The 23,846-nt window shown below is 39.9% G+C and overlaps 2 protein-coding genes across 2 annotated transcripts in view; both read right to left on the reverse strand.

Moving 5' to 3' along the window:
• The window catches only part of slc13a5a (solute carrier family 13 member 5a), a 110,661-nt gene that overhangs the window by 53,435 nt on the left and 33,380 nt on the right, over positions 1-23,846 (reverse strand). The window lies entirely within an intron of this gene.
• Positions 48-23,846, reverse strand: part of slco2b1 (solute carrier organic anion transporter family, member 2B1) — a 27,826-nt gene continuing 4,027 nt past the window's right edge. The window contains exons 5-14 of the mRNA XM_079651142.1: positions 21,167-21,265; positions 17,715-17,845; positions 14,338-14,428; positions 13,249-13,413; positions 10,672-10,861; positions 9,821-9,965; positions 4,903-5,063; positions 3,097-3,161; positions 2,368-2,488; positions 48-1,351 (exon numbers count right to left, since the gene is read on the reverse strand). Of these exons, the coding sequence (XP_079507268.1) occupies positions 1,180-1,351; positions 2,368-2,488; positions 3,097-3,161; positions 4,903-5,063; positions 9,821-9,965; positions 10,672-10,861; positions 13,249-13,413; positions 14,338-14,428; positions 17,715-17,845; positions 21,167-21,265 (1,340 nt within the window). The 3' untranslated portion in view covers positions 48-1,179. The remainder of the gene's footprint in view (positions 1,352-2,367; positions 2,489-3,096; positions 3,162-4,902; positions 5,064-9,820; positions 9,966-10,671; positions 10,862-13,248; positions 13,414-14,337; positions 14,429-17,714; positions 17,846-21,166; positions 21,266-23,846) is intronic.

A 23,846-nucleotide genomic window follows, 5' to 3' on the forward strand; every position in this document is an offset into this window, starting at 1 on the left:
CATAGAGCTGGGGTCCTCAGAGTGACACAAATGTGAAATTGAAGACATCCATTTTTTAAGTTTATTAAAAATCCCTCAGACAACATGTTTCACAGTTTTAGATTAATACAAAAAATAGCTTTGAAAGTGAATTTCAGAGTTTAGAAGTGGAGCAGATTAAAACCAGACATGTCAATAAAAAACTTGACTCTTCAACGATCACCATACACTCTGAGAAATCAGCAGTTATTATATATTTATAAAATGATTAAACAAAAATCTATGCATGCTTCAATGTCCAATGAAAAAAATAAAAAAATAAAAGTTTTTGACTAAAGTAAGGACAGTTGAAGAATCACATCAATATCATTTCTAACCAGTTCCCCGTCCAGGACAGTAAGAGTGCTTCCACATGTGTTTTCTTTCACAGACAGAGGGTTAATGTTTATCCCACTCATTTTGTGTAAACAAGATAGCTTTCTGAACCGAGTCGCCTGCACACCAGCCATGTAGAAAGAAATACCCTTAAGACGTTTCATTTCGTATACAAACAAAAAAATATTTACAGAAATCTGTTTATAAAAATATGCGGCATCTTTTTTGGAGCTTTCAGAAGCAAGTCATTGTGTAAGTGCTCCAGATGGAGATCCACTCTGCAGGGTTAGCACGGCTAGCTTCACAGTGATGCTATAACAGCGGTTAGCATCCACCACTGAGACGCAGGACATTTGAGGCTCTGGCTGAATGACCGAGCCTCCAGTGAGAGCGCCGGACCATGCACAGAACAAGAAGAAAGGAAGGAGATCCGCTGCTTTCTTTATGGTGGCTTAGAAAAGTTTGGTGCAACCGCCTCAACACCAAGAGCCCGACTGAAGTAACTTGAGTCTTGGAGAAGTTAAAATAAACTCAAATCTGAACTTGAAAACCCAGAAAAGCGAATATAAAGAGATTATATCCGTGAGGACAACGAGCGGGAGTGGTTAATACATCGTCTTTGTCCCAATACATTGATCAGCTTATGTACATCCACTGGAGTGTGAGCGTTAGTGAAGCAATACAACACGAGAGTCTGATTATACAGGCCGACAGATCCTTTACATGAACTGCAGTTTAGTTAGCGTAGCAGCTTCCACGTTAGCATTCTCTTTGAACTCTTGTTCTGCTTCGTTGGGCGTCTTTATTTCCTCTCGCTGTGTGTCTTCAGGTTTTGATGCCCTCCAGCTCCTTCTCTTTAGACGAAGCGCTCACCATCGCATACCCTCCCCTCACTCCTTTACCCTCCATCTGCCCGGCCCTCCGGCGCAGGACCACGATGGTCAGCAGGAAGCAGAGCAGCGCGCCGCACACAAACACCACCTGCAGACCCAGAAACCTACACACACACACACACACACACACACACACACACACACACACACACACACACACACACACACACACACACACACACACACACACACACACACACACACACACACACACACACACACACACACACACACACACACACACACACACACACACACACACACACACACACACACACACACACACACACACACACACACACACACACACACACACCAATAAATAAATAGCAACAAGCAGCATAAATACTTTTAGACAAAACAAATGTAAAAGCACGAGACAATAAAACCATACTTGTAGCCGGACTGAAAAACTCTCAAACACGATGTAAAAACATAAAAAAACTTTGGTTTTAAAAAGCCAGATTATTGAAAAACTACTGGACATATTTTAATCAAACTTGGTGGCAGTGTGACTAAGGAAGAACCTATTTACATTTTTAGCTGATCTGAATCAGGACTCCAGCCTAACGTCATGATTTCTAGACGGTGCGAAACCTCAAGAATCAGCCAGGCCGAGCTGCTGAGTAAACGCTTCCTCTGAGGAGGTTTGTTTTATAGGGTTCGTCACCAGGATCAAACACAAACTGTTGCACAATTTTTCATGAAACTTGGTGGAAGTATGCTGCATGGACCCAAGGGAAAACCCCTGTTACATTAGGATATCTGAATCACGGCTCCAGACTGAAGTCAAGAGTTCCCAGGGTCAGAACCTCAAGAATCTGCCAGAACCAGAAGGTCTTTATTCTGCCAAGGAGGTCGTGTTTTTAGTTTGTTGGTCTGTTTATCAGAAGTACACACTCACTAAGTACTAATACACCCACGTCTCACCTGTCATATCACGGCTTCACAAAATAAAAAAAAAATTAAATTATAAAAAATGAAAAATATTTAAAGAAATATAAATGTAAACATTTTTTAAATTAAAATATTTGTAGGCCTATACAAAAAAAAAAAAAAAAAAAAATTAAAATTACAATTTAATTTAAATATAGAAAAATATAATAGAAATGTTTCTGACCTCTGCCTGAAGCGGTCCAGGTCGTAGTACTGACAGGAAGTCTTCTTGTCGCACTTCCTGCCCCACAGGATGCAGGTACTGTCAATGACGCTGCCGTACAACACCGGGCCGGGCATGAACGCTGCAAACACACACACACACACACACACACACACACACACACACACACACACACACACACACACACACACACACACACACACACACACACACACACACACACACACACACACACACACACACACACACACACACACACACACACACACACACACACACACACACACACACACACACACACACACACACACACACACATCATAAAAGTTATATATGTATTAACATCTATCTATACAGGAGATATCACACAAATTATTTACCATAGCAAAACATCAAACATGAGAAGCTAACTGTTATACTAGTTTAAAATATTTAGTGAGCTCTATATTTTTAAAGTCTATAATTAAGGGTTATTTCTTTCCTTATAGACGGTTCAAACTATGTCCATATGTTCAGAAATCTAAACAAATAAGCATTTCTCCTAAATATCTTGGAGCTGAAATCGTTTTTTATTAGCATTAATAAAAAGACTTCCCTCTCATTACGAAAATGTTTGAAATGCATACGCTGCTGTATTGACAGGTCTGAGGTCAGTGAATGAAGGTCTCAGAGTTTGACCTCAGACCTGGTGTGTGCCTTGCTCAAAGTGCAGAGGAAGTCATTACTCACCGAGCACTCTGAACAGCATGTACTGCACCCCCACAGCGAACGACTTGTCCTCCGCAGGCACCGTCCTGCAGAAACACAGGAGGTCATTACTGACAATAACAACCGACCGCCGGGGAGCGTCCTCATGGCGTCTACTATCAACGCTATGGGAGGTCTATGAAGGTCAATGGGACGCCCTGCCCGTTGAAAACTGACTTCCAAGGGGTACCCTGTCCGTAATAGCGTGACAGGGAGGGGCCCTGATCGTCCGTCAACATGTGACGGGTTGGGAGTGAGAACGTGTTGTTCTGTCAACTCGAGTCATTTTCCCTTCGTCTAAACTCTATATTAACGGACTCTGAATTGTCCTGAAAGGTAAACTGGAACCTGCTGAAACCAGTTTGATCATTCAGATAAACCAAAACTGGAACGATGAGCCTCAAGGTTTACCAAATCATTCAAATAAATTCCATGTGGAGGTCCAACAGCAACTGCAAACCTTGGAGAAAACAGAACTTGCTTCTTTTGGTTTTCGTGTGACTTTGTATTCGTTGTGTTCGTTAGCAGCTGTTTTGTGTCTCTCTTTGGATTTAAATATCAGAGCCATTGGTTCATTTTCTGTTGATGGGATCTCAGCTCATCTCCTGCTGCTGTCAACTCTTGTTTTTAGAGTCTTTTCCTTTCAGCCTGACCGTCTACTCTTTCTTTTCTAACTCTCTGAATGGTCCTGGAAGGTAAACCGTGAGGCTCAGAGTTCCACTTTGGTTTTTTCTGAAGCGTCGGATCCTGGCAGCTGTTCTGTCCATCAGTGCCTGATCCTCTGATGAGGAACAGGTGAGGCAGCAGCTTAGGAAAAATAAAAGTCTCTGCTTTTAAACAACAACCCCCCCCCCCTCCCCCCCTTTCTGACCCTCTAATCATTTCCATATAATCCAAAAAACTTGTTCTGTTTTCTCAAATGGTTCCAGCTGCTGTTGGACCTCCGTGTGGAATGTTTCTGAATGCTTTGCAGCTGTGAGCAGCTCTTTTGTTTTAGATATCCTCAAATGACATGAGTTTTGTAATGTTTAATATCATTGAGAGTCATATGTGCATATCAGACGCTATTTAGTTTCACATTTCTGCTTTTTTTTTAACCAACGATAATTATTAGCTGCTGTTGCTCTCTGGATGTTGAGGTTGGTAGATTAAAACCTATTTACAAAGAGAATACATTTTGTAATTTGGGTGAAGGAAAGTTTTCAGGTTTTGTTTACAATGCAAAACTCATGATGATTGTGTTTTCAATAAAGGGACTCGACTGCCTCGAAAAATATCTAGCACGATTTGTTAAAATCAGCTTCATAGGGAATAGGCATACTTCCCCAGTACTTTATATTACATATGTTATATACATACAACAAAGCTGTGAACATTTGATTTTGAAAGTTCTTTAAGTTCCCTCAATATTTTAACTCATTTGCTGCACTCTGTTTTCTTAAATAGAATAGAATATATCTTATTGTCATCATACAAAGTACAATGAAATGTCTTTGGCAACTCTCACTGCAGTAAAACATAGACACACATAAATAAATAAGAGTGGTAAAAGCAGAGGTAGTATTGATGACAGTGCATCGAGATGAAATGCAATGTCAATGTGCATATTAACACTTACAGTCTAAAAACGTATGTATTTCTAACTGTGTGTTGATAAATGGTTGTAGTAACCAGATGTAGATGTACTGATGATGTCTTTGTATGCTCCTGCAGGATGATAGCCCAGGTGCATTTGTGACGTAACAATTCAGATCACATTTTGACATTTTGACCCTCGCGCTTTCCTACCTGAGGATCATCATGACGGAGGGCGTCTGGGAGAAGGAGGCGATGAAGCTGGTGACGCCCAGCAGAGCCACGAAGGGGAGCAGGAGGTTTGAGCATCCACTGCCACAAGTCCCCGGAGAGGCGACGCGGAGACCCCCGACACACCCACACTCAGTGTAGTTCTACAGACACATATAACCGGGGTGAGACAGCGCCCCTTACAGGCTGTGGGAGTCATTACAGACACAATAAATAAATAACAAAGACAGGTCATGGGGTCATCTGTCCTCTGGAGAGGTTAGGATATTTAAAAGTGCACGATTAGTTCTGTGACAGTGGTGACATTAGTTCCCAGATAAATATTGATTTAGTTCCCTGAAAGTGGAGAAATTAATTCCAGGTAAATACTGAAATGAGTTCCCTGAGATCCTTTAAAAAATAAAGAAATGAATCCCTTACAATAATTAAATTAGTTCTCTATCTGTGTTTTAAAATGTTTGTTTTACTTGTATGTATGCACGATGACATCGAGTCAAATTCCTCGTACATGTCAACAAACCTGATAATAAACCTGTTTCTGATTCTGATTCTGATAACCGGGGTGAGACAGCGCCCCCTACAGGCTGTGGGGGTCATTACAGACAGTCAACATTGAATTAAGAAATTAGTTCCCTGAGATCCCTAAAACGTTATGAAATGAATGCTTTTCAATAATGAAATTAGTTCCCTAACAAAGGTAAATATAGTTCCCTATTACTGGGGGAAGTAGTTTAACATTATTCATGAGTATAATTAGTTCCATGTCACTAGTTAAATGAGTTCCATATGAATGGTGAAATTATTTTCCTGTCAAAATTGTATTAAGTAACCTTATATTGCCAAAAGTAGTTCCCAATCAATGGAGAAAGTAGTTCCCTTACATTTGTAAAAATAACATCCCTGTCAAATGTGTTCCTGTCAGTGGGGTTACATGATCCATGTCAATAGTGAAATGAGTTCCCTTTCAAAATCCCAAATAAGTTCCCTGTTAGTATTTACATTAGTTCCCTAAACTTCTAAAACGAGTCACCTTACAGTGCTTAAATTGCTTCTCTGTAAATATTGAAATTAGTTCCCTGACAGTGGTGAAATTCATTCCAGATAAATACTGAAATTAGTTCCCTGAGATCCCTAAAACGTTATGAACAGAATGCTTTTCAATAATGAAATTAGTTCCCTAACAAAGGTAAATATAGTTCCCTATTACTGGGGGAAGTAGTTCAACATTATTCATGAGTATAATTAGTTCCATGTCACTAGTTAAAAGGGTTCCATATGAATGGTGAAATTATTTTCCTGTCAAAATTGTATGAAGTAACCTTATATTGCCAAAAGTAGTTCCCAATCAATGGAGAAAGTAGTTCCCTTACATTTGTAAAGTAACCTGTCAAATGTGTTCCTGTCAGTGGGGTTGCATGATCCATGTCAATAGTGAAATGAGTTCCCTTTCAAAATCCAAAATAAGTTCCTCGTTAGTATTTACATGAGTTCCCTAAACTTGTCAAATGAGTCACCTTACAGTGCTTAAATTGCTTCTCGTTAAATATTGAAATTAGTTCCCTGAGATTCCTAAAAAGTAATGAAATGAATCCTTTTCAATAACGAAATGAGTTCCCTAACAAAGGCAAACATAGTTCCCTGTTAATGGGGAGAGTAGTCAACATTATTTTGAATCGTTTTTTTCATTAGTATAATTAGTTCCCTGTCACTAGTTGAATGAGTTCCATATGAATGGTGAAATTATTTTCGTGTCAAATTGTATTAAGTAACCTTATATTGCCAAAAGTACTTCCACGTCGATAGGGAAATTAGTTCCCTTACATTTGTAAAATAACATCCCTGTCAAATGTGTTCCCTGTCAGTGGGGTTGCATGATCCCTGTCAATAGTGAAATGAGTTCGCTTTCAAAATCCAAAATAAGTTCCCTGTCAGTATTTACATTAGTTCCCTAAACTTCTAAAACGAGTCACCTTACAGTGCTTAAATTGCTTCTCTGTAAATATTGAAATTAGTTCCCTGACAGTGGTGAAATTTATTCCAGATAAATACTGAAATGAGTTTCCTGAGATCCCTAAAACGTTATGAAATGAATGCTTTTCAATAATGAAATTAGTTCCCTAACAAAGGTAAATATAGTTCCCTATTACTGGGGGAAGTAGTTCAACAGTATTCATGAGTATAATTAGTTCCATGTCACTAGTTAAATGAGTTCCATATGAATGGTGAAATTATTTTCCTGTCAAAATTGTATGAAGTAACCTTATATTGCCAAAAGTAGTTCCCAATCAATGGAGAAAGTAGTTCCCTTACATTTGTAAAGTAACCTGTCAAATGTGTTCCTGTCAGTGGGGTTACATGATCCCTGTCAATAGTGAAATGAGTTCCCTTTCAAAATCCAAAATAAGTTCCTCGTTAGTATTTACATGAGTTCCCTAAACTTGTCAAATGAGTCAACTTACAGTGCTTAAATTGCTTCTCGTTAAATATTGAAATTAGTTCCCTGAGATTCCTAAAAAGTAATGAAATGAATCCTTTTCAATAACGAAATGAGTTCCCTAACAAAGGCAAACATATTTCCCTGTTAATGGGGAGAGTAGTCAACATTATTTTGAATCGTTTTTTTCATGAGTATAATTAGTTCCCTGTCACTAGTTAAATGAGTTCCATATGAATGGTGAAATTATTTCCGTGTCAAATTGTATTAAGTAACCTTATATTGCCAAAAGTAGTTCCACGTCGATAGGGAAATTAGTTCCCTTACATTTGTAAAGTAACCTGTCAAATGTGTTCCCTGTCAGTGGGGTTGCATGATCCATGTCAATAGTGAAATGAGTTCGCTTTCAAAATCCAAAATAAGTTCCTCGTTAGTATTTACATTAGTTCCCTAAACTTCTAAAACGAGTCACCTTACAGTGCTTAAATTGCTTCTCTGTAAATATTGAAATCAGTTCCCTGTTAGCGTTATATTTATTCATAATGTAATGATTCCCCTGTAATCTATTCAATGAGTTCCCTGAGAGGGATTGGTTGTGAAGTAAAAATCTGTCCCATGAGGAAGTATTTTGTGTTTCTTTCTATCTTAAATAAATCAAAAGAGCCTTCCTTTAGATAAGCGTGGATGTTTTGGAAGTCGTGACCGCCTTCTGTATCGCTGCATTTCGTCACAGCTGCTGGGAGAGGGGTGGTGATCAATCATTTCTCGGATGTGTCTGCTTTCCTTCATTCCTCTCTATTTACTCAGCCCCCCTCTAAGAGTGTTTAATGTTCCCTGGAAAGTCTCAAAGGAACATGATGGAGGAGAGGGTGAAAGTAAAACCAGAGAGTGTACGTTACAATCAGAGTAACTATCTCTAAAACCAGATCCGTATCCTTTAATCCGTAAAGTTTACTCCTACTGTTTACTCTGAGAGGTTTTAGAACAGCATCTGGATATTATATCACTTCCTGCACATCTGGAATATCACTTTAAGTCTAAATTTCACTTTCATTTTCTTGCCCTAAAAATGTAGAATTATTGCCAACATTGAACGCCAACGAAATGAAACTGTTTCACTTTCGGGTTAGCAGACTTTAGGCTTTTCCATTATTTATCATTTGTATGGAAACTTAAAAAGGATCTCTTTATCCAACCTTTGCAAAGATTATTCTGGATATATTTAGAGTCACCTTTAAGGTCAAATGTATGCAACTAAATATAAATAGTATGTTAATGTTAAATGTTGTCTGGTTTTATAACGGTGGAAACTTTTATGATCCAGTTCAACACAGTTCTCTGATCTGGAAAGTGGATGTTCTCGTAGTGTTTCTTTCGTCCCGAGGGGAATCTCAAGGATTTAAGGGCCAGCAAAGTGAACTCTGGTTTTACCATTGGGCCATTTGATGTTTTTGTTTATGAGTAAAGCTGAATATCTTTCTCTCTGTGTTTCCTGTGAACTTTGCCACAGCTTCCAGCTGCTTTCAGTCCTTCCACTAACTTGTGGTTACACTGAGATATTTTATTTGGCTTCCATTATTGTTTCACTTTGATTAATAATGCAGTCGGTTCCCACTCAAGACCCTTTCTACAGAAAAATGGATATCCAGGGAATTGGAGTATGTTTGAATTTAAACTGAAACCAAATGGGCTGTAAAAGTGAAAGAGGTAAAGAACAGATTATAGTTTGTTTCCTTAGCCCATTAGAACCCCGACCCATTTATACTTTTGGGGAAATTATACATCATTTAGACTAAACCAGACCACGTAGATCACATTCCTGACAAGTAACCCCCCCTAGTGTCAAATATTTGAAAAGTGACATATACTTCACATTGGGAGTTAAAGGTAAAGTAATTCTTATTCATAACTTAATTAATGAGGATGATGCTTTGGTTTAAATTAGTTTTAACATTCTCTGAACTGATAAGTATAGAATATATTAACTAACTATCATTGAATCAGCTAGAGCAGAGCAGATCATAATCATATCTCTAATTGTGACATATATGTCACTCTAGGTTTACTGAGAAATGTTAAGGTTAATGTCACAGCGATCTTTATATCATTTGTTTCATATCAATATGGACAAGATTGTTCTTCAAAACAGGTTAAATGTAACAAAGGACGTGTTATGTAAGCATTATAAATCTTTAACGGCTTGAATCGTACCTTTAGCCACAGAAAACAAGCTTTTGAAATGTAACCCCATGACCCACCAGACTGTTCAGGGTGTGTCACTCAGGGACTTCAGGAGATAAAATGAAGCTGTATGAGGAACCTTCCAGAACATTTAAATGTAATCTATCTGTGACACCGTGGGCTCCTCTGGGTTAAGAAGGCATTTCCAACCGAGTACGATTGATTCACACACAGTTATTATTGTTAATGCTGTGTTGGTCCCAAAGTTAATATAGTAGTTCTTACGGTGGGTTTGTTGCTGGCGTCAATCTGTACGTTGCTGCAGCCGGCGTGGCAGGGGGACCTGAACTCAACGCCGTCAGAACCGCAGACCGGGTTAAAGGCCTCCGCCGGACACCTACAGCCGGCGCTGCACGACAACACAGAACTGCTGCACACACACACACACACACACACACACACACACACACACACACACACACACACACACACACACACACACACACACACACACACACACACACACACACACACACACACACACACACACACACACACACACACACACACACACACACACACACACACACACACACACACACACAGTATTAATAAACTAGTTCCCTGTCAATAATGTATTTATTTCTTTGTTAGCAGTGAATTACAATTATTAAATTAGTTTCTTGCAAAACGTGATATTAGTTTCCTTTCAGTGCTGGAATTAGTTCCCTATCAATAGTGAATTAAGTCTGCTATGAATGGGGTAATTAGTTCCCTGTCATAAGTGGAAAGTGGAATTGGTTACCTATTGGAGGTGGAATTACTTTTCTGACAACAGCAATTTGTTTCAATTCAATAGTGAAAACTATTTCTTGAGAGTGAGACAATTAGATCCCTGTAACTGAGGAATAGTTCCCTTTAGGGCACTGCAATTCCCTGTCAGTTAGGAAATAAGTTCATTTTCTGTAAATGAATAAGTTCCCCGTTAGTAGTGAAAATAGTTCTGAATTCTGAATTCCCTTTCAGATGTTACATTTGTCCCCTTTCAGCTTTAAAATGGTCTGTTGGTGGTAAGTATGTTTTATTTAGGTTGAGACGTACAGTAGGTCCATTTAGTTGGTAAAATAAGCAGCTACCCTTGAGGAAAGACCTCGGCGACATTCTGAGTTGAGCAGCCAATGAAGAGCAGCGGTGCGGAGGACAGGATGCAGAGGAAGATGGCCGCGGTGCAGAGTTTACTGGCTCCGCCCACCGAGAGGCTCAGCCTCCGCATCAGGACGCCGCCGAGCACGGTCCCCAGCACCGCCAGCGGGATGCAAACTCCTCCTGATGGAATCCAGAAAACACAAATTCCATATTTCAGTTGACTGGATATAACTTTAATGGTGGCTGTTTTTACAATGCTCCAAATAGTAGTAGTAGTACAAGCCACTCATTTCACCATTGTAAGGGAACACATTGGACTAGAGACAGGGAGCTTATCTCCCCACTGATAGGTAACTCATTTAACGGGATGGTAATTATAATTTTGTAAGGAAACCAGTTTCACTTCCGACAGGGAACTCATTCCACTTTTGACAAGGGGCTTATTTTATCACGGACAGGGAACTAGGTAAGAGGTAAGTTACTTTCTGCGTAAGGAAACCAGTTTCACTTCTGACCAGGAACTAATTACACTACTGTTATGAAACTAATTTAGGAGGTAATTTCACCCCTCAAGGTTCCCGACGTCATACAAACTAAATAACTTTCTCTGAAATGTAATACTTGTGGCTCTTACTGGTGTGATGACTGCAGACAGAGAGGGAACAAGTACACACATCCTTTACTCAAGTAGAAGTACAGATACTTGTGTTTAAAAAGTAGAAGTACTGACTAAACTTCTTTCCTCAAGTCAAAGTAAAGAGGCTTTGAAATGTACTTCAGTAAAAAGTACCCATAACTAGCAGCTGTTTTAAAGAGTACCTGACCTCCCTTTATATTAATAGAACAATAATGTCTTTGTTAGCTAATGAATGTTTCCATGGTGACCAACGGCAACATGACAACGTTTCCATTGGTCCCTCTTCTTTAGAGAAGACCAGGAAATGATGGATACACGGATCGTGTTCAAATCAATAGGCACGCAATGACTCTAAATAATAATGATCACGCCACCAAACACACATTCAGACTAAAGGAACCAGCCTGTTTGGAAAATGAGAGAAGTAGAAAGTACAGGTATTTGGGTTCAACATGTAAGAAGTAGAAAGTACAGGTATTTGTGTTCAACATGAAAGAAGTAGAAAGTACAGGTATTTGGGTTCAACATGTAAGAAGTAGAAAGTACAGGTATTTGAGTTCAACATGTAAGAAGTAGAAAGTACAGGTATTTGTGTTCAACATGTAAGAAGTAGAAAGTACAGGTATTTGAGTTCAACATGTAAGAAGTAGAAAGTACAGGTATTTGGGTTCAACATGTAAGAAGTAGAAAGTACAGGTATTTGTGTTCAACATGTAAGAAGTAGAAAGTACAGGTATTTGAGTTCAACATGTGAGAAGTAGAAAGTACAGGTATTTGTGTTCAACATGTAAGAAGTAGAAAGTACAGGTATTTGAGTTCAACATGTAAGAAGTAGAAAGTACAGGTGTTTGAGTTCAACATGTAAGAAGTAGAAAGTACAGGTATTTGAGTTCAACATGTGAGAAGTAGAAAGTACAGGTATTTGTGTTCAACATGTAAGAAGTAGAAAGTACAGGTATTTGAGTTCAACATGTAAGAAGTAGAAAGTACAGGTATTTGAGTTCAACATGTAAGAAGTAGAAAGTACAGGTATTTGAGTTCAACATGTAAGAAGTAGAAAGTACAGGTATTTGTGTTCAACATGTAAGAAGTAGAAAGTACAGGTATTTGAGTTCAAAATGTGAGAAGTAGAAAGTACAGGTATTTGAGTTCAACATGTAAGAAGTAGAAAGTACAGGTATTTGAGTTCAACATGTAAGAAGTAGAAAGTACAGGTATTTGAGTTCAACATGTAAGAAGTAGAAAGTACAGGTATTTGAGTTCAACATGTAAGAAGTAGAAAGTACAGGTATTAGTGTTCAAAATGTAAGAAGTAGAAAGTACAGGTATTTGAGTTCAACATGTAAGAAGTAGAAAGTACAGGTATTTGAGTTCAACATGTAAGAAGTAGAAAGTACAGGTATTAGTGTTCAAAATGTAAGAAGTAGAAAGTACAGGTATTTGAGTTCAACATGTAAGAAGTAGAAAGTACAGGTATTTGTGTTCAACATGTAAGAAGTAGAAAGTACAGGTATTTGAGTTCAACATGTGAGAAGTAGAAAGTACAGGTATTTGTTTTCAACATGTAAGAAGTAGAAAGTACAGGTATTTGTGTTCAACATGTAAGAAGTAGAAAGTACAGGTATTTGAGTTCAACATGTGAGAAGTAGAAAGTACAGGTATTTGTGTTCAACATGTAAGAAGTAGAAAGTACAGGTATTTGAGTTCAACATGTAAGAAGTAGAAAGTACAGGTATTTGAGTTCAACATGTAAGAAGTAGAAAGTACAGGTATTTGTGTTCAACATGTAAGAAGTCAAAGTAAAAAGTAATCAGAAAAATAAGTAGTGGAGTAAAGTACTGATACTTGAAAAATGTACTTCAGTACAGTAACAAAGTATTTGTACTCCACTACTTCCCACCTCTGCCTGCAGACCAGTGTGCTCTCTCACCTATCATCATGACGGAGAAGGAGACGGTCTGAGTGAACTGTCTCTCGATGAATTTGGACATGAAGGTGGCGAGGCCGGCCAGCAGCGCCGCCAGGTTCACCTGAGCCAGAACCACCAGCAGGTAGATGGGGCTGCGCAGTGTCCGCAGGGCGATACGAGGGAAACCTGAGGAAAAGAGGGAGGGAGGAAGATGGTGATGATGATGATGATGATAGAGAGGTTTAGCCATAAAAGTCAAAGCCAACTTTATTGACAATCTTTCAGTATTGTTGCGACCCTGGTCGTTATGTGTATTGTGTGTAGAGATGTTTCCCTCCTCCTGTGTGTGTGTGTGTGTGTGTGTGTGTGTGTGTGTGTGTGTGTGTGTATGTGTGTGTGTGTGTGTGTGTGTGTGTGTGTGTGTGTGTGTGTGTGTGTGTGTGTGTGTGCCCGTTAGCTGATTAGCTACCTTCAACAGGCTGATTTGTCCACCTGAAGAAGAGGGGAGCATTTAAGCTGCAGCCATGCCGTCACTCTGCCCTCTCTCTGACTCAGCTTCTCCTACTCCCAACTGTTGCGTATTTGTATCTGTCCTTTTGTACTTCTGTCCTTGAATATTTTGTAAAACTTGAAAGGCTAGACATAACTTTAATCTGTCCTTGTTGGACACGCCATAAGTCTACGTGAAAGTTTGAAACCCTTTTCCTTTTGGTTGATTCTCGTTTTCTCGTGTTTTTACGTCAGAAAAAGAGAGAGTGCACATTTCATGCTTCCCCTAGATCTGGGCGTAACAGTGTACAGACAGAGAGATCAAAATACCGTTTCCCACAATCCCGAGGAATACAAAATACAAATATGTATACAAATATGGATATACATATATATACAGAATCAACAGACACATTTGTACATATGCACACATTAACCCATTTTCTGTTCCCAGTAGTTTCAGGTTTCAAGCCTTTATCACTAGTGCTCTGCAGCCACAGTGTAGATATGGCAATGAGAAACTGAAGTCCTCCTCCAACAGAGCCACACAGTGACCTCTGCTCGATGCCCTGCAGTTGCCTCCGCTGCAGACAGGAAGCAGAAGGGAAATAAGAGTCTTACTTTTGAGGAACTGGAGGAGAGATGTTTCCGAGTCAGTCTGCTGAAGCTGCTGCTTGCAGTCCGGCGCCGACTCCACTTCCTCGTCCTCGTCCTGCACAAATATGTAAGCAGAACGTCTCGTTATTTCCCATCAGGTCTAAAAACCCCTGAGTGTGCAGCTGAAGGTTTACATTAACAGCTCTAAATGACACTTCAGATAAATGTGCATGCTGCAGAATGTGGTCTGTGTTATGAACTCTGCGTACCCAGACGTACATCATAGTTTCTTTGGTGAAAGCAGGTTACTCATGAAACAGGCATGTATTTAGTAAATGGCTTAAAGGCTCACATACTACAACATGTTAGTTTTCAGAATGCTAGTTTTGTTAATACTGCCACTGTAGAGGACTGAATATTAAAAACGACATACTATATGTTATGTGGTTTACTCAATTGTTTACAGGGGAGGGTCTGTCAATACATAGACAACACATTTATTTTAATGCATAAAAAACCACCAAAAGATGTCCCTTTCCTACAAATATTATAAATTAATATTTGTGTCAAAATTCTGTTCTGAAAAGTAACCCTAGTTTAAATTCTACTTTTAATGCTACTTGTGTTTTATAGAAAGACAAAAATGTACACTTTATATTGCAAATTAAATGACAATGGGATTTTTCTAAATGTTAACAATCAGGGATACTTCAATCATTTCCGTAAAAAAAGAAATTGAATTCAGATTAAAAATAAGAAATACACTTCCTAAAATTATTATATATCGATATTTGTTTCCACTAATGTTGTGTGTCCGCAAAGAAACCAATCACTAAAAGCATCTTACTCATGAAACAAGTACTTCATTAGTTGTTGGGTTGCCTAAAAGCTTTTCTGATAAACATTCACACGCTCAGAACTTAAATTTGAGTCGGACCTCAGTCGGTCGGCGGTCCTGACATGGTGGTCCAAACGAGAATGTGTGTGTAGGCTTCTCTTCTGTTTACGGCTGGATTTGTAACCTCTGATCAAACACAGAGCCAGGAGCCGAGCCTCTCAGTCGATCAGATGATTTACGATCAAACAAAGGTTAGGGCTCATCTGTCAGGTAGGATCAGCGAGCCCCAAAAACCAGACCCCAAGACCTCAACAAAATAAGAGCGTTGAGCAAATGATCTGTTTCTTCATTGTTTATCTTTGTCTAACGGGTTGTTCTTTGTATTTTTGTGTTTTCTTTGTCTTTACATGTTTGTTTGGTCTTTTTGTGTTTTTGAATTCTTTGTAATTGTGTTTTGTCTCTCTGGATTTTGGAAAATGTAAATTGGAAACTGAAATGAAAGATCTTGAAATGTATTGTAGTGCTACCTGAGTTCTTGAAGTTGCACAGATAACATATTTAGTGACTCCATTATGAAAGATGTTCTTCTCATTCCGACCCAAATGATGGATTTATGGAAGTTATCTGATGTTCTTTGGTGTTTTTAGTCCGAAGTATTCAGCACTGCAGATGATTCTGTTTGAGTTTGTGGAGGAGTGCTGGCCACGACACAAAGAAAACATTCAACTGCAAAATAAAAAATGAAGGCGTGATGCCAGCGGGTTGCTCAACATTTTATTATCTGATATGACTCCCTGCGTTCAAACGCTGCCAAAGTCCAGAGCTTTATCTAACAGCAGAGTGAGGCCGAGCTTTCGATTTCAGATTCAGCTCCTATAACGTCTTATTTTCAGACCAGTGGAATGAAAACCTGAATATCTGTTTCTGTTTGTGTCGGCAGATTTCTCCTAAACTCACCAAAAGTGAGCATTACATAACGCCTCATATGCATATTTAAACACATGTCAGAAAACGTATAATATAAAAAAGGATTGTGTTGATGTCAGCAATGAATTGGTGAAGTTTCATGGTGATATCTGTTCGTTACATTTTGTACCCTATCAACCTGTGGCGATTGTTTTGTAAAATGAAGTTAACCTCATTCTGGGACAAAAGCAGACGAATAGATATGTGAAAAAACATTTAAAGAATTCTCAGGTTGTTATCTGATCAGACCTCTGTCTGCAGAGCGAGTGTGACAGGTGTGTTATCTGATAGATCTGAGAACGTTTGTACAACATGCAGCAGCCTGCAGGCAATCCAAGAATCACCTGGAGTAACATTTGCAAAGGAGGTCATGTTTGGAAGATTTGGGAGGAAATACATTTTGGTTTTCCTGTAAATTGTGAAATTCAGGTCAGATCTAGAAACTCATGATGAATTTTTGGATTGTTAATAATACCAGTCCGGTGGTTGCAGTACAGAACCCAGAGATATGTTTACATTAATATGATTTAAAATGGAGAAACATTACTTAGAGGATTTAGCTATTCAATAAAAAAGGTTTCTCTGTATCTGCCTAAAGGAAAGAGCCACAGTCTAACTGTTGATAATCAGACAACTTTAGGTTCCTGGGAGTAGGAATACTTGTTTGCATATTCATTTAAAGGGGCCCTATTCTGCAACATGCAAGCATACAACTTCATCATCATCATCATCACAAAACATTATGCAGCTGAGAGCATCGTATGGTGGACGGAGCAAGCTTGAATGTATTTGGCTGGTTTCAGTACCAACTCATTACTGTGTCCGGTCCCGGGGTCTAAAAGAGAGATGTGGGGGCACAACTTCAAATCAGGTTTTTGTGTTTAAAAATGAAAGTGTCGTTGCTGTCGGCTGTTTTCTCTCACGTTATTTTAGATGGGAACATGTTGAGCAATACTTCACCTCATGAGTTTGATAGAGCATGAGCTGATGAACCCTTTAACTTTGTTTTTGGGGATGGAGCCAGAGACATTCCTGTAGCAGCTTGTTAAGATGAGCCCTTTTTAAATTTTGCATCCTGTTTGTCCTGATTGTTTTTGATTAAACTTTATTATTCTGAAACGTATTCTTTGTTTTTATCAAACAAACTTAAATAACCTTTTGGTGTCTATCTGAGTTGGGAAATCCTGAATGTCCTCTTCCAGTATGAGAGTAACATGCTAACACAGGTATCAACTGTAGCTGTGAACATGACAGGATGTGTGATTACCTAGAAGAGCATCAGGACTGCTTGAGGCATATGATAGCTATGTGATTAACATGATGATTCAGCCTCTATGGAGAGAGACATATGACAAGCATGATCATTTCTGAGGTGGAGCTAATCTGAAGTAAACATTGAATACTGCTTTCTATTCCTCCATCTAGTGACTGAGTAACTCCCTCTCTTGGATATCAGCATGTGAAGGACACTGTTCAGGAACTAGTTGATGCTCTGTATGTGATGACTCCTTCTGGAGAGGATCACAGATACATGGATCCTGAGATTCAAGCTCAAGCCGGGGACCAGGGAGAGTTTCTAACAGTTTCCCTGTCTCACCTCTTTGGGGATGCTTCGGGGGAAGAAGAGGTACGGCAGCGCGGCGAGGAAGAGGAGGCCGGACGCCACGAGGAAGCCGAGCCACCAGGCGCCGACCCAGCGAAGATCCTTATGGTTCAACTGGATCTGCTCTGGATAACAAAAAGAAAAGGACACAGTTGTGAAACACAAACTGAACTGTTGTTATGACAACACAACCTGGAGGAGATTCCCTTCTCACGTTCATTACTCTCACTTATGTTTCACATTTCATGCATAAAATCAACTTGTGATGTTGTTTCTTAAAATATAATAACAACAAATATTAGCCCTATGTGCCCAAAGACTACATTTATTACCAGATCTCATCAGCTTAACATTTTGAACGATTTTGAAAAGGTGTTGTGCAAGAAGGAAATATAAAAGTTGCAGATGACTCAGTGTTGTTGGACCTGTTGAGGAGTGGCTGGGAGCACTTTGTACTATTACAACATCATTTGTGGAGTTTGATGCTCAATGTCAATACAATAAATATAACTCTGGACATCTCTGAGCGGTTGAGCAATCACAACAGAGCCAGCCAGCTAACCAATCAGAGCAGACTGGGCTCTGGTTTCAGACAGAGGGTGAAAAGAGGAGCTGCAGCACAGAGAACAATAAAGAGCTTTTTGAACATTAGAGCATGGAGACACTACATACTGATATACACCTGAACATCAGCAGGAGAGGACTCTTTAAAGTAGAGACACTACATACTGATATACACCTGAACATCAGCAGGAGAGGACTCTTTAAAGTAGAGACACTACATACTGATATACACCTGAACATCAGCAGGAGAGGACTCTTTAAAGTAGAGACACTACATACTGATATACACCTGAACATCAGCAGGAGAGGACTCTTTAAAGTAGAGACACTACATACTGATATACACCTGAACATCAGCAGGAGAGGACTCTTTAAAGTAGAGACACTACATACTGATATACACCTGAACATCAGCAGGAGAGGACTCTTTAAAGTAGAGACACTACATACTGATATACACCTGCACATCAGCAGGAGAGGACTCTTTAAAGCAGAGACACTACATACTGATATACACCTGAACATCAGCAGGAGAGGACTCTTTAAAGTAGAGACACTACATACTGATATACACCTGAACATCAGCAGGAGAGGACTCTTTAAAGTAGAGACACTACATACTGATATACACCTGAACATCAGCAGGAGAGGACTCTTTAAAGCAGAGACACTACATACTGATATACACCTGAACATCAGCAGGATAGGACTCTTTAAAGTAGAGACACTACATACTGATATACACCTGAACATCAGCAGGAGAGGACTCTTTAAAGCAGAGACACTACATACTGATATACACCTGAACATCAGCAGGATAGGACTCTTTAAAGTAGAGACACTACATACTGATATACACCTGAACATCAGCAGGAGAGGACTCTTTAAAGTAGAGACACTACACACTGATATACACCTGAACATCAGCAGGAGAGGACTCTTTAAAGTAGAGACACTACATACTGATATACACCTGAACATCAGCAGGAGAGGACTCTTTAAAGTAGAGACACTACATACTGATATACACCTGCACATCAGCAGGAGAGGACTCTTTAAAGTAGAGACACTACACACTGATATACACCTGAACATCAGCAGGAGGGGAATCTTTAAAGTAGAGACACTACATACTGATATACTCCTGAACATCAGCAGGAGAGGACTCTTTAAAGTAGAGACACTACATACTGATATACACCTGAACATCAGCTGGAGAGGACTCTTTAAAGTAGAGACACTACATACTGATATACATCTGAACATCAGCAGGAGAGGACTCTTTAAAGTAGAGACACTACACACTGATATACACCTGAACATCAGCAGGAGGGGACTCTTTAAAGTAGCGACACCACATACTGATATACACCTGAACATCAGCAGGAGGGGACTCTTTAAAGTAGAGACACTACACACTGATATACACCTGAACATCAGCAGGAGGGGACTCTTTAAAGTAGCGACACCACATACTGATATACACCTGAACATCAGCAGGAGGGGACTCTTTAAAGTAGCGACACCACATACTGATATACACCTGAACATCAGCAGGAGAGGACTCTTTAAACTTGACGTTTTTTTGTGAAACTGCTTTTGGCCTTAGAAATAGAAAGTACAACAGAATTTGAACTGTTCATTTGAACACTTCAAAATAATTGATGTTTGTTTTTAATAACGTGCCAAATGTATTTGTTACAGTGAAAAGTATTTTTCAGTTCTTGCCAAGTTGGACTTCTGCCGAGCCAATAAAATGACCTCACGTCAACAATACAGAACCAAGGCCAGCTGCTATACAAATAATCTCAAAACTCTTTATGGATACACAGGCATGATCACACACAAATGTTTATACTTGTATACTTGTGAGGACCGTTACTACAGCATGCATTAAAAGGACATTTACTCTAATCTTTAAAAATCTTCATTAAAATAACACTGAGGTAAGTTAATAAGGTCAATATTTATTATTTAAAAACCATTTGCAGGAATAAAGAAGAGGCATGTCCTCACTTTACAGGTCACGATCCAGGTCCTCACAAAGCTATATACACAAGCACACACACACACAGTCAACAAAGAGTTTCCAATATGAAAGCATTTTCTGCACATACAATCACGTCCCGCTAAAAATACACATTACACATGCATGCATACACGCACACAGGCCCAAGACACACTGACTGGATATTTGTACACACATGATTAGGAACTAGGTTTTTGTTTGAACAACGCACAAAAGAAACTGTAGCTCAGTTAACCAGAGAGGCGTGAAACCTCCGGAGCTTCAACTTCAACAAACTGTCAAGTCCTGAAACTCATCCCGAAATACGAGCAGATGTGAAAGCAGGCCCATAGACGCTGTGAAGTGCTGACTCTCTGAAACTCAAGTGGGGGGTTTGTTCGGTCTCTTCAGAAAGCTCTCCACAAAAGCCTCGGAGGATTTTTTTTTTTTTTGGGAAGTTCTTCCTCATCCGCTGCAAGTGTCTACGGACATATGGTACCTCAACAGATTGAAGAAACCCCGATGCAAATTTGTGATATGCAGAAAGGCTCCCCATTAATTAGCTTGTTTCCATTCAACTACCGACTTCGTTAATCCTTGGCAAAGCGTCTGACGAGGTTTTAAACGATCCTCCTCTTTTATAATAACAACAAGTTGTGTTTATAATTCTGACTCACAGAAAGATATGCAGGAATGTTTTCACAGCTACTGGACGTCACATTAAATCAGCATTCATGTGTTATTTTAGCTTAAACTCTATCAGATATGTGTCTTCTTTAACTTCTCTCTGATTTACTTCCGTATAAGTGATTTCCGCATGCAGGAAGTCGTCCCCTCCGTTTAAAAAAACAGGAGTAATGTATGAGCTCCTCACCTTCGGTCAACTTGTCAAAGTCGACATAAAAGCGCAGCATGAAGGAGCCGCTGATGAAGCCGAGCGCCGGGCCGATGGAGGTCACAGCGAGCAGGATGCCTGAAAAACAGCCAAAACAAAGTCCAGGATGTTCAGGTTTTCTGATTCAAATCCAACTCTACCATATATGTTACATTTTGGGAAAAACCACTCATATTCTGCATCTGATAATTGTGCAGAACTACACATTATACACATTCAGATTTCTATCCCAGTTATTAACATTAATGTTATTAATTCAAGCAAAACACAACAAAAACGCAGCAAAAATACTTGGTTATGTTTTGTAAACCTTTTGACTTTGATTTGTTATTCGCTAATCGACCACAAAGTAATGTCAAAGAATAAAAAAAGATTCAAAAGTACAAATGATGCAAAGAAATACAAATGTATATGCAAAACGCCGAATACTAATAATCGCAGAAGCCCAGAAAGAGACTCAAATATAATGAAAAACTCCATGTGGAACAGAATAAGAATAAAGTTTACCTCTATCATTTTCGTGTATAGTTCCTATTAACAGAGTCAGGGGCCCATTGTCTCCTGGTTTTATTACTCTGGCCTCACATCGGTTCCAGGAAACAATTAAAACTGGTTTGTTGAGGCGGAGGCTTCAGAAGCCGCAGGCTGGTGTTACTCTGCAGGGAGCTAACAGCTAACAGCAGCCTGTGAACAGAAACCTGCAGGAGCTCCGTTCTGTTGCTGTGGTCCAATGGCAGGCTCATTGAGGAAGACTTACCCTCAGTCAGCCTTTCATCTCTTAATAACATCACGTCCAAACAATAAATACAGCTCCAAGTGTTGATTATGAGCAGGAAGCTGTAAGATAAGACCGGGCGGTAACACAAGCTGAGGGAGAGTGTGGAAACAAACATGACCTACATTCCCCTTAACGCTGCTTTAATTGGAAAAGTTTTAATGAAAACTTAAAGTGCAGACGTCCACTGAGGCTGTTACCATAAATAAAAAATAATGAGTGTTTACATACATTTTCCGATTATTTTAAAGGTGAACTATCATGCAAAATGCACCTTTGTACGTCTTTTCTACATGAACATGTGTCCCCGGTGTTCCAGGGAACTCACCAAGTGTCAGAAAACACAACCCTCTCTATTTCCCTCCATACCCAAATCTCTTAAAAAGGGGCTGCAACGGATCTGATACAGACTGATCCAGATTTGAACACTTCTATGACGTCACAGAAGTGGCGCTACGGCTATTGGGCCAACTCCACCAATCAGGAGGAGACAGCCACGGACATTGCCGTTGGAAAGCGCTGGAGACGCTGTAGTACATATGCCAGGCCTGTAGATGGTGCTGTTCTCACAGAATCAGCCCATGATGCAAAGACAGTGTTAAATTGAGCGAAATGAGGAATGGCTAAAATGCATGATCTGTTTGGTATTTTGAAAAATAAAAAGTATAAATATGCCTTATATAGGTATGGTCCTACACTATATTATTCAAATATAGCATGATAGGTCCACTTTAACAAACAAAAATAATGCATGCAGCCGCCCCGTGATTTGGATCAACTCCAAAGTAATCTGTGTAAGTATTCTTAAGACACCATTTTGAACTCAAAAAGGATTATAAAGACAAGTATTTACAACACATTTAAGTAAACAAATAACCTTTAAAGCTAAAAGAACTGCACAATGAGTGTATTTAATATGACCTGCCGTGCATTATATTATATATCACTGGTCCTGCCTCACTCTCATCATACTACTTCCCTGATGGCTCACACAGGACTGCGGACATCCTCGTGGATTCATCTTCTTATTACAGACATCATGCATTCCCAAAGATTTGGTCTTTCCTAACATTTGGTCTACCTACGCTGTGAAATGTATTATCTCTTCCATTTACACACGGCATCTATTGCACGTCTGTCCGTCCTGGGAGAGGGATCCCTCCTCTGTTGCTCTCCCTGAGGTTTCTCCCATGTTCCCCTTTAAACTGTGGGGTTTCTCTGGAAGTGTTTCCTTGTATGATTTGAGGGTCTAAGGACAGAGGGTCTAAGGACAGAGGGTCTGAGGACAGAGGGTCTAAGGACAGAGGGTCTAAGGACAGAGGGTCTGAGGACAGAGGGTCTAAGGACAGAGGGTCTGAGGACAGAGGGTCTAAGGACAGAGGGTCTAAGGACAGAGGGTGAGAGGACAGAGGGTCTAAGGACAGAGGGTCTAAGGACAGAGGGTCAGAGGACAGAGGGCCTAAGGACAGAGGGTCTAAGGACAGATGGTCTGAGGACAGAGGGTCTAAGGACAGAGGGTCTAAGGACAGAGGGTGAGAGGACAGAGGGTCTAAGGACAGAGGGTCTAAGGACAGAGGGTCAGAGGACAGAGGGCCTAAGGACAGAGGGTCTAAGGACAGAGGGTCAGAGGACAGAGGGCCTAAGGACAGAGGGTCTGAGGACAGATGGTCTAAGGACAGAGGGTGAGAGGACAGAGGGCCTAAGGACAGAGGGCCTAAGGACAGAGGGTCTGAGGACAGAGGGTCTAAGGACAGAGGGTGAGAGGACAGAGGGCCTAAGGACAGAGGGCCTAAGGACAGAGGGTCTAAGGACAGAGGGCCTAAGGACAGAGGGTGTCGTGTTGTCATACTGATATTCTGTACAAACTGTGAAGCCCACTGAGAC

The sequence above is a fragment of the Notothenia rossii genome (genome assembly GCF_949606895.1).
Source record: "Notothenia rossii genome assembly, chromosome: 9".
NCBI classification, from domain to species: Eukaryota; Metazoa; Chordata; class Actinopteri; order Perciformes; family Nototheniidae; genus Notothenia; species Notothenia rossii.